This window comes from Monodelphis domestica, chromosome 3 (genome assembly GCF_027887165.1).
Source record: "Monodelphis domestica isolate mMonDom1 chromosome 3, mMonDom1.pri, whole genome shotgun sequence".
Taxonomy (NCBI): domain Eukaryota; kingdom Metazoa; phylum Chordata; class Mammalia; order Didelphimorphia; family Didelphidae; genus Monodelphis; species Monodelphis domestica.
In genome coordinates, this window is record NC_077229.1 from 178101207 (window position 1) to 178113626 (window position 12420).

A 12420-nucleotide genomic window follows, 5' to 3' on the forward strand; every position below is an offset into this window, starting at 1 on the left:
AATCTACTGAACTACCCAGCTGCCCCCTTAGACTAGTTTTTTAAAATACAATTTTAAAATACATATAAAAAATTTGTTATATTTTGTGTTCTTATGTCAAAAGTCATTCATCTATAAATATCACTTATCATTTGACCATGAATGATGTTTTTTTATCCAGAAGCTAATCTTTATGTGATCAGATGAATATTTTATGACTTGGTATTACTAAAAATTTGTCAGTTATTTGATAACAAAGTATTACGCTCTCCATCTTCTCCTTTCTCTCTTAGTTATATCCTTATGAGAAGAATTGTTTTCATTTCCCTTATGGGTAACTTTTTATAAGCTAGATTAAAAAAAATAACCCTTACTTTCTGCATTAGTATAAATTTTTTTAAACCCCTCTTACATTCTGTCATAAAATCAATATCGTGTATTGGTTCCAATGCAGAAGTGATAAGGGCAAGGCAGTTGGGATTAAATGACTGGCCTAGGGTCACAAAGCTAGGAAGTATCTGAGGCCATATTTGAATCCAATTCCTTTAAATTCTAGGCCTGCAGCTTTATCTACTGGGCTATAAACTAGACTTTTAAAAATTGAGTTCCTTAAACTGTGCTGCATTCTGATAGTAGGGAATAAAATAGGTAATAAAAATGATCTAATAGAGTTTGAATCAGTTGGAAAAAGTATTTTTAAAATATTAGTGATTTTTGTAATAGAACAAAGTTTCTAAACCTGAATTTTATGGATTGTCAGGATATCCATAGATAGATTTCAAGGGGGTGTGATGGTGATGGTAGTGCTATCTGTGAACTTATAGAGAAAAATATTATATCTTTATTTTCACTTACCTCTTATTAAAAGATATTATTTCCTTCAATTAAAAATACAGGCAACAAATCATAGTAATAGTTTGACCCATGATTTTGTTAGCAATAGAAATCATAGATGTTTTAAAGTTACAATTGTTTCAGAAATATAGAAATATCACTCATGGTCATCACTACTTTGAAATGATTATAGTTATTAGACTCCATTGTGATTAATAATAGATCTCATGTGATTAATCTATCATAGTGTTCTTGCTTACAGATCTTTATGTTTCACTAGACTCCCAAAGGATTCCAGACCTCAGATAGAGAAGAGCATGTTTTTTTTAAAAAAAGAACCTGTTAGAATGAGAGAGTGCATAAAGTAATTTCTCTAGTGTGAGAGTTTAGCATTTAAGTATACTGGAAATAAAGTATCTTTTCAATTTCGTGCATTTTTTTCATTGGTTTGTCTTTTTTATACTATTATAGTCTGCTTAGGTTTAAAATTAGCAGAGATGAATTTGCATTGTTGGAAAAGTTAAAAAGTTTTAAACTCTTAAGACACTAAGTAGAATATGAATGCAGGATAAAAATAACTAGTTTTTATGTTCTAAAATCCTTGTTCTTGAAACCTGTTTTCTTATTTTGATCCTAGTGTCAATTTGAGAAAATGTAAATTGTATATTTAACATTTAGTACTTAGCATCTTGAAGAGTTTTTGATAAGAAACAAAAATATTTTAAATGTATTATGTACTATATTGTATAATACTAATTACTGTCATTACTAATTGTTATGGTAATGACTTGAATATCCTATTAAGTATTGCATATGAACTTATGTTTTCATTTTTATTCTTTTGGTAGCTTGGACTATGATGAAAACACCTCTATCATCTTTAGACCTAATTCAAAGGTAAAGTGAAAGGTCTTTTCATTTTTAAATTCCATCTACCTTTTGAATTTTTGATTGGTTTTAAGTTTTCCTCTTGAATATTAAAATTGAATGTAGAAATGAGTAATTATGGAATGCCTTTTTGGCCAGATTACATACTTCTCAGCAAGGGATCACATACCTTGTCTGACTACTTTTAGACCCAAAAGTGAGTATTGTAGGAACATTATAACATAGTTCTGTTCTGGCCTGTTCTACTTTCTCTAGTAAATAGCCCAATGTATTTCCCTTCCTTGCTTCGGTTTAGGTAGGCAAAAAAGAGTGCAGGCAAGTAAGTCACTGTGAGACATATTGTTTTGCATTATACTTTTGTGTGACTTCCTTAATGTTGTTTTGTGAAAAGTGAATATTTTTATATTTTCTTCTAGCATATCAGAATGATTTAACATTCCCATTTTTTTCAAAATGGAAAGCAGCTTCTGGCAGCATCTCATCCAAATATTATGTTATGAAAAGGAAATTGAAAGAAATGTTCAGTATGATTAGTCTTCTAAACCCTTTCAGGGTAGGATAGGAAGAGGAGCAATAGAAGAGCTCTATAATCTTAAAAAGACCTATTAGTGTGTTTTTACCCATAGTACTTAATCTTTAGTATAGTTTTGAATTTTAGATATTGATCTTTTATACCTCTTTGATCTCCCACTCAAATCGTTAATGTAATAGGCACTGTTAAGTATTTCTTCCTTCCAAGAGGTCTTGGGTTATTCATTCAGTATTCCTACCCTTTCAAAACTGCTCTGGTCTTTATATTTACTTCTTAGTGGTAGACATGATAAATCCTGTTTTGTCATTTGAGGAAATTATTTCATTCCTTAGGAATTTTGTCTCTAAAATGGGCCTCAGTGACAGTTGGCATTTCATTGGTTCTGTAGCATTGTAGGGTCTGGATATGGTTCTGCCACTATTTTTTAATGGAGTATTGGTAGAGTCAGTCATATAGATTCTATTTTTTAAAAGGAGACAATATTTTCCCTGTCTACATTAGGCGATTGTTATGAATATAAAATAGATGAAAAGTCCAGAAGTCCTTTGAAAAAATATAAAATTTTATCTTAAGTGCAAAATCAGATTATTTCTCAAAACAATGAGTAATAGAGTGACATAAAGGCATTGTTCTATTGAGATGAAAGTTTCCATTTAAAGATTTGGTGAAACTTAAAGACCAGCCTGCCTCATGTACTAAAAAACAGGTCTCTGGGTGATTTATTCATTTTTTAGCCATAGCAACTTTTTAATACTTTGTGGTTGCGTTATATTATTGGAGGAAGATACTATAAGGATAGCTAAGGATTTTTCTGTATTTAGGTAGCTTAGGTAATAGCCTATGTTTTGGGGTGCATTTTGAGTGTGGGGAACTCTTCATCTATAATAATTGTTAATTATTAAATTAATAGAACAGGTCAGAGAAAGAAAAGACCTTTTACCTTATGTGGATGACCTTTACCAAACCTCCACCAGTCTCTGGAGTGGTTCCCAACAATTTTCTTTATGAAAATCCTAGCCACAGAGATCTCCTTCCTTCTCCAACCTAATCTTATGCTTTCAGTACGTTACATTTTGGAGTCCTTTTTATTTGGCAGACTTTAACCTCAGTCCATATCAGAGGCTGGGTTTTATAGATGCCAGGAGTCATGTAGGACATGAGGCAAACATCTTTGGGGTGCTAGGGAGCCAGGAGGTCTCTGCCTTCTCTGAAAGTGCATCCTTGACGTATAATTGTCAGCTTTTGTTCTTATTTCAATCAAAGGGTGGGGTTCAAAGAATGGGTTATTTTAAAACTTTCCTTTTAAAATTCAAGACTGATCTTTGGGTACCAAGGGAAAGAAAAGGGATGCAGGCTAGTGTTAAATTTTCACAATCTGCTGATTCTTTTTAATAAATTCTGTAAGGAGATGGGGACAGTTTATGCTTTCATGACCCTCATTTTAATCTATATTTGTTATAGTCTCCTATAGATCTTTATAATTTTCTCACTTCATCTCTATGCTCTGGAGTTTTCTTGGGGTCTGCAAAGATGAGTTCTTTAGAGATTGGAGATGAAATCATATGTGGAATTCTGGGGAATTTAAGGATATTGGACACATAGGTACTCCACTAGTTTTGATATTTACTACCTGGAGAAAAGGCCCTAACCATTCCAGTTTTGTTTAATTTTGATCTTTGAATTCTCAATATATTTTGAATAACGATTTTAGTTAAAATCTAGAAGTGTTTGTAATTTCAATTTAGCTCTAGGCATATTGAAATTTTAATTCAACCTTTTCCCCCTTTGCTCCTTAAAAAATCAGGTAAATACTGATGGCTTGGTACTAAGAGGCTGGTATAATTGTCTGACACTAGCAATCTATGGCTCAGTTGATAGAGTGATAAGCCATGATAGAGATTCTCCTCCACCACCACCTCCACCTCCACCACCTCCTCAACAACAGCCAAGTGTAAAAAGAACTCCAAAACATGGTAAGTATTTCAGAATTTCCTGGAAACAGTTAAATCTACATGAATAATTTTGTTCTGTTTTTTGGAATAAAATATTTTTCATACATTTGGACTTGGCATCATACTTCAGCTGTCCATTGTTCTCAGCTGAGCTTTCTTTTCTGCACAGCCATGTTGTCAGATAGACCTTTTTATTTGTCTTAATTTTCTTTAAAAGAGCATGCTTTAAAAAAATCTGCTATAACTTATTTTAAAAAGTAAATTTAATACATTGAACATTAACTGAGGTTTATTTATAATCAAGTAAAGGAGGAAGGGAGGAGGACCAGGAACAAGGAGTCCCTAAACTTAAAATCTAGATTCTCCACCCATTTTTCTAGGGACCCCCAAGGGCCATCTTCAAAGTTTTCAGGCTAGCCTTTCACTACACTGTCTCTCCATAAAACCCCACACTAGCTATCTTATCTGATCTACTGGTCCTCCAGATTACTAATAGACAAGTTAAAAGTTCATCAAATATATGATAGCTTTAATTACTTACTTTAATTGAATTTTTCAAGTTAATACATAAAATCTATTTTAAACAGTTTAAAATATTGCTTAAACATATTATTGATGTAACAATTTCCTACTTTCTTATGATCTAACATTGTCATTAAGTGAAAGGCAGGAAAATTGGGAACTTCTGATTATTAGCTTCTTATCTTTATAGATTATGGAGCTGATGACCAGAGAAAGTAAACTCTCTTTTCCTGGTACTATACTTACTATAAGGTTTATACAATAGGATTTTAAGGGCACATAATATAATTATAATGGAAGTCAGTGTGGAAATATGATTTGCTTTACCAAAATTTACTTGATAGTAAATTTTTCAGGAACACATCTCATAAGTCAAATGTATATTTCTGTTTTGATCCTTATGTGATGTTGAATTTTATAGTGAGTGTACTTGAGGGATCACTTAATTCCTCAGACAAGATTAGCACTATGTTTTTATCAGTGTCCATATGTGCTTTTCTAAAGTCCTGGTTTCTATAATTGTAGATTAATTAAGAAAAATATTGTGAGCCATGAAAGAAATTTTTATCATCTTGGTCATTTTAGTAGCTTACAAGTTCAAATATCCAGACTTTTTTTTGGCTATTTATTACATTCAAATGAGAGAATGTGTACAATGTGATTTGTAATCCCAAAAGTGCTGTATAAATATATTACTTCATTATTATCATTTTACTACTTTACATGAGAGAACCTTTTTTTTTCCCCTAACAAAAATATAGCTGATAGTGAGAAAGAAGAGCAATTTAATGGAAGCCCTCCAAGACCACAGCCCCGAGGACCTAGGACTCCTCCAGGTCCCCCTCCACCTGATGATGATGATGATGATGAAGAACCTTTACCAGTACCAGGTACAAGTAAAATCAAGATTACTTCATTTTTCAGTTTTCTGATTAGGAACAACAAATATACAGTATAAGGGGGGAAAGTATTACTGGGTAGTTGAAGATAAAATATTTTAGTGGAAAAAAACTACAGTAAGGTATCTTTAGAGCATAATAAGAATATTATTTTCAGTGTTTTACAAGTAGGGAATTCTGGATGGCTCAAGGGATAGAGAACCAGCTCTGGAGGTGGGAGATCCTGGGTTCAAATCTGGCCCCAGATACTTCCTTTTTGTGTGACCCTAGACAAGTAACTTAATCCCAATTGCTTAGCCATTACCACTTTTCTACCTTTGAACTGATACCTAATATTGATTCTAACAGAAAATAATGGTTTAAAAAAACTAACAGCATAACATATTTTTGTAATATTTATTGGGAAAATGTATTTTAATGATTTCTGATATCCATTGACTGTTCTCTAGTTATTAATGAGTTAGGTGTTAGGAAGTATTTGCTGAAACAAATAATTATTTTCTTTCATGATATCTAAAATCTTAAGATTGTTATCTTTTAAAAAATTTAATTTTCAGTGGTTGGTGAAAAAGAAGATGATGCTCCTCAACGAGAAGATTACTTTGAGCCCATTTCACCTGATCGGACTTCTGTTCATCAGGAAGGCCAATATTCAGATGAAGGTGAAGTAGAAGAGGATCAGCATGAAGAAGGGGAAGATGAAGAAGAAGATGCAGACGTTGAAGAAGAGGAGGATGAAGATGAGGAAGATGGTCATACAGTAGAGAGTATCCCAGAGGAAGAAGAAGATGAAGAAGAAGAGGAGGAAGAAGGAGAAGAAGAAGGAGAAGAGGAGGAAGAAGAAGAAGAAGAAGGGGAAGGGGAAGATGAAGAAGAAGAAGGTGAAGGTAGGTATTTAGCAAACTAGCAAAATTCCTAAAAAAAAAAAGTAAGACCTCCAAATTTACATATAGAAATTAAGGAACAAAAATCATCAGTTTTTAATTTAATGATAAGTATGACATATGGTCTTTCATACAGTATTTTAGATTCCATTTTGAATGAAGGAATGAAAGAGGATTTATTAACCACTTTTTCTTGCCATACATTATGTCAAGTGGTGGGAATACAAACACAAAAGGGAAGACAGTCTCTGCCTTTGAGGAGTTTTCATTCTAGTAAAGGAAATTAACCTATTTGGTTTGGAATGTTATAAAGATGGTGAGTTAGAGTCTTAATGAAGTTGTTTGCTATGTTATTACCAAGATCAATGATGAATTTGTTTTAACTATGGTTTCTGAACTAGAAAAGTAATGGGAGGATGAGGGGGTGGATGAAGTTGGAACAAGGTATAGGATCCTTGGTATGGTAGCTAAGCGGTTAAGTTGGCCAGGAACTTGGCCTAGAGGCAGCTATGAATCAGAATCTTTTGATAGCAAGCTTGCAAGTTTCATTACAGTTATTCTTGTGGTTAAAGGAAATTTCAAGGATTTCAGGAATCTTAGGTTTTGGTTTTAGTTTTTTTGGATTGATTGTACATTTTGATCTCAAATTTTTGTATGCATGTGTGTATGTTTGCACAGGCATGTTCCTGTCTGTAGATGTGTATATATATGCACACTTATAAATGTACATGCACATATAATGTAAGAGTCCTGGGCCAGGATTTCATTTTGAGTAGGAATCTCCTATAAAGTCCTTTGACTTTGTGAATCTCCCAACTGTTTCGCATCTTAGAGTTACTCACAGTTCCCTGAGGCACTAAGAAATTAAATTTTATTCACCATCGATCACCTAGTTAAGACATGTCCGAGGCAGGACTCTAACCCCTGATCTTCATGACTGCTGCCAACTTTCCATCTTCTCTGCTGCGCTGCTACTTATGAATCAAAAAAGGGGAAAGCATCATCTAAAAAATTTCAACTTTAGGTGCTGTTAACTCTTGCTTGTTTTCCAAACTTTTGATTTCATTTACTTAGAGAACTCTGAACTTCTTCAACCAGGGTAAATCCATGCCTTCTCTTCAGTTTAGAGTCTTTAAGAACTGCCTAAGGGACTATGAAGTCACATGACTTACTCAGGGTTACACAGGCAGTATGTGTCAGATGAGGAACCTAGGTCTTTGGGGCAGGCTAGTGTTACATTTTGATTCTATTTACTTCATGGTTTCTTTTACATTCTTCAGTATAATAGATAAAATTGAAATTGTTAGGGTATAAGCACAATCAGAAACTATGTTAAAGGAATTAAAAAACTGTTTGCTTTTTACTACTGGATAGCTGGCTAATCTCTTAAGTAGAAATATCATGTCAACCTTGCTAGCTCCTGGTCTGGCCAAATAGCTTTGAGCCTTAGAAAATGCTAAAGGTGTGCAAAAGAAATATTCTAAAAATCAACCCTTCAAAAAAACTCCATAGTTTTAAAATAAGCACCATTCTGGCCTTTATACTTTTAAATGACATTTGTAAATAGAACATTAGAGAGGAAGTGAAACCTGTAGAGGGCAGTGTCTCAGCAGAAGCTGACTGCTATATATTACTCATGTAAGTGTCAAAGGGAACATTAAAAGTGGATATAGAGCAATCCACATGGGATATGAGGCAGAAGATGAGGATGAGTCATCTGAACTACATAGATTAAAGGTCAATAAATCTTATAAGATTTTTTTTAGAAATAATTGTCTCTTTAAAAAGAGTTCTTGATTAATTTTGATTACCTGACATTTTCTTATTAATTTTCAAAGTTTTAGGTGAACATCATGTTCTTTCTAGCTAAGGAGTTTTGTTAATCAATTTATAAGTGTTTGGAATACTCCAGTGTTTTAAGATGACTGTATAATTATGTTTGTATTCAGTTAATCCATCAACTAGCATTTATTAAATGCCTACTATGTGCCAGGAACTGTGCTAAATGTTGGAGATACAAAGAGAGGCAAAAAACTAGTCCCTGCTCTCAAGGAGCTCACAGTCTAAAGAGGGAGACGACATGCAAACAACTATGCAAAAACGAGATATATACAGGTAAATTTGGGGTAGTTTTAGAGGGAAGTCACTACGAAAGGCCTAGGAAAATCCTCTTACAGAAAGTGTATCTTTAGTTTGATGGAAGCTAGAGAAGACAAGGATGGAGAGCTAATCCAGTCTTGGATGTCACCCATTGAAAACACTTAGAGTTGGAAATGGAGTGTTGGATGTTAGGACTTCCCACTGAGCTAGAAATTGTAAATTCTAAATTTTATTGAGGAAAAATTGTTTTTCATTAGATATAAATTAGTTTTAATTGAATATAAAGGTGACATGGTATTCCTTACAATGTTTAATTAGATTTTGAGTGCCTCAGATATATTTTGAAGGTATGTTATTTATTGGTTAAAAGTTTGAGCTTAATCTTTCTGAAATTTGATAATTTTTTTCACTTAAAAATTCTAAATTGTCATTTTTCTCTTAAAAGTTGAATGATTAAAACTTGCAAAAACAAAGGATAATTTTGTTTTGAAACAAAAATAAGATTGAAAAAGAAACATTTTATTAATGTCTTGTTTCTCCTGAGATACAGGGAATAATTTATGTGAATTTAATTTATTTCATTTTAACCCTACACTTGATTTAGTGGAAGAAGAAAACCAAAGAGACTTCCTATTAATATAGCTAAGAATAAAAGAAAATATTTCCTATTATAAAAACTGATCCTTATTTTGCTTTTGAGCATCCTTTTATAATTTCTTAATTTTATCAATCAGGGTCATCTTAGTTGTCAAGGAGTTTTCTTTCTTTAATAGTATAATACAGTTTTCATATTTGAAGCTTTATCCTGACTACTTTAAATTACTTACTGTATGTATCATGGGATTTGAGGTTAAAAGGGATTACAGCTAATTTTGTTTAATCCTTTGTAAAACTGAGGACTGACTGTCAGAGTTTAAAAATAATAAAGTTCAATTTTGAAAAAGATTTAATTTTCTACAAATTCTAAACTTATTAATTTTTAATTCTTTAAGATAATATTTATAAACAGGAGATTTTTTGGCAAAGTGAAGCTTCAACTAATATTTTCTCTGCAAAGTCCATTGTTTTCAGTATTAACACATTTAGGATTCTTTTCTTGAAAATGACTAGTCTAAAAATTCTGACTTTTTGTTCTTGTCACTGTGCCTTGGCTCTTTTCTTTCTCCCTCCTCTCAAATAGTAACTTTTTATTAGTTACAAGAAGTCTGGGAAAAAGAATTTTCACGATATCCATTTTGTTTCCAAACAGTAATTCAGTATGATGGTTTTACTATTCAGTGAACTAAACGATATAAACTTTAAGCAAGAACTTTGGGATACTTTTATTCTATTATTTCATTGATTTAGGTAATTCTCTGGTCTTTGTCAATTGCTGTGGCTCCAATAATTCATTATATGGTTATCTAATAATCTGGTGATGAGCCAGTTCATAATTAGCTGAGTCATACTTTAGGTGACAGTACAATTATCATTACAGAGACCATATATTTTTCAGAGTATTTTCAGCTTGGTAGACCCTGCCAGAGTTGTGCTGTTCTTGAGAGCAGTTTTGAAGAACTTCCATACTGCCATGAGAGAAATATCAAGAGTATTATTTTGTGGAGGGATTTTGTCATGTTTACATATTATTTTAACTTATTTTCAGGAGATGATGGCTACGAGCAAATTTCTAGTGATGAAGATGGAATTGCTGATTTAGAACGTGAAACATTTAAATATCCAAACTTTGATGTTGAATATACTGCTGAGGATTTAGCTTCAGTGCCTCCAATGACATATGATCCGTATGATAGAGAACTTGTATCACTTGCATATTTTAGCTGTCCATACAAGACGACTTTTGAAATTGAAGTCAATAGAATGAAAGAACAAGGTCCTGATAAAGAAAATTCAGGAGCAGTAGAAGCGTCAGTAAAGTTACTGGAACTTTTAGAACTATATCAGGAAGATAGAGGTGCAAAGTGGGTCACAGCTTTGGAAGAAGTTCCAAGTTTGATAGTAAAAGGATTAAGTTACTTGCAGTTCAAAAACACACAGCAAGACTATATCGGCCAGCTGGTAGATTGGACAATGCAAGCTTTGAATTTACAAGTGGCTCTCCGTCAACCTATCGCCTTAAATGTCAGACAGCTAAAAGCTGGTACTAAATTAGTGTCCTCTCTAGCTGAATGTGGGCCTCAAGGAGTGATGGGACTTTTACAAGCAGGAGTTATCAGTGGATTATTTGAATTGCTATTTGCTGATCATGTATCCTCTTCTCTTAAGCTAAATGCTTTTAAAGCATTGGACAGTATTATTAGTATGACAGAAGGCATGGAAGATTTTTTAAGAGGTAGGCAGGACTTACATGAAAAAAGTGGTTATCAGAAACTTTTGGAACTCATACTTTTGGATCAGACTGTGAGAGTAGTCACTGCTGGTTCTGCTATTCTACAGAAATGTCACTTCTATGAGATTCTATCTGAAATTAAAAGACTTGGCGATCAATTGGCTGAGAGGTCTTCTATTCCTAACCACAGTGAGTCTGAGCAGGACACAGACCCTGGACTTGAGAGAACAAACCCCGATTATGAAAATGAAGTGGAAGCCTCTTTGGATATAGTTCATCTTTTGGAATCCTCTCTTATAACTGAAGGGGAGATAGAGAAGCTTATTAACCTCTTAGATGAAATCTTCCACTTAATGGAGACTGCACCTCATACCATGATTCAGCCTCCTGTGAAATCATTCCCAACAATAGCTAGGATTACTGGGCCTCCAGAGAGAGATGATCCATATCCTGTCTTATTCAGGTAAGATTCCTTTATTTTTAAACTAAACATTAGGAACAGCAGTAAATATGAATGCAAATAATTATTGCTCTTTTTTAAAAAAATAAAAGATATTAAGGAAAGTTTAGAGAAAATAATTACCTTTTTGGGAAAAGTATCCGATTTTGAAGAGTTTGTAGCCTTTAGAATACACTACTACTTTGTTTCCCAAAGGCTGAGCTCATAGCCCACATACTGTGGGATATTTAAATTTTTAACCAAAGTACTTAATAGATTGAATAATTAAGCATTTCTTTTGGTGTAAGGTCACTGAAAATAATTATCGAGAATACTGCAGACCAAGAAACTTTGGGAATTTGTGCTCTAGCACAAAGACTTATAATGTTGTGACTTAACTCTTTAATATCCTGTTAAGAACCTTAGTACAACTGATATGGGTGCAAGTTGATTCATAAGTGAACATTATACAACATTATCACTGATATCTATATTACAGAATTACCAGTACAAGTTTAAATAATGTTAAGTCTATTTGAGACAAGAATGTAATATATTTTGAGTAATAGTATGGTAGATAGATTTATAATTGGTTTAATGACTACCCCATTCATGCATGATTGGTACCTTGGATAAGTCTCCCATGGCATTTGCAGTCCTCTGACCTATTAACATTCTTATCAGTAGCTTCCTTGGATGAAAATGTAGGTGAGAGATATTTATCTAATCTGGGTTAATTCAAAGCTGGAATGGTTAGCTAAAAGATAGTGATGATATATTCAGAATCCCAAATGGATGGACAGATAGGCATCCTAAGCCAAATTTAAAAGCATTATTTTGGAGAGTTAAAAATGGTTTTGAAAAATATATTTCTACTAGTATCTTTTGTTTTTACATCAACTAATCCTCTTCTGTCAGAGTTTCAGCTTATATATCAAAAGAATTAAAAAAAAAAAGGACAATCAGCAAAACCAGTCAATAGATTGAAAAAATTTGATAGCACATGCAGTGTCACTACTTGGGCACCTTCTCTTCTGCCCCCTAAACTCTTCAAAGAATTAA

The 12420-nt window shown here is 33.0% G+C and overlaps 1 protein-coding gene across 2 annotated transcripts in view; it reads left to right on the forward strand.

The window, feature by feature from the left end:
- VIRMA (vir like m6A methyltransferase associated) overlaps positions 1-12420 on the forward strand; it is a 91144-nt gene that overhangs the window by 42148 nt on the left and 36576 nt on the right. For both annotated transcript variants that reach the window (XM_056823310.1, XM_056823312.1), the window contains exons 4-8: positions 1662-1710; positions 4038-4206; positions 5469-5597; positions 6164-6493; positions 10236-11382. In XM_056823310.1, coding sequence (XP_056679288.1) covers positions 1662-1710; positions 4038-4206; positions 5469-5597; positions 6164-6493; positions 10236-11382 — 1824 coding nt within the window. The remainder of the gene's footprint in view (positions 1-1661; positions 1711-4037; positions 4207-5468; positions 5598-6163; positions 6494-10235; positions 11383-12420) is intronic.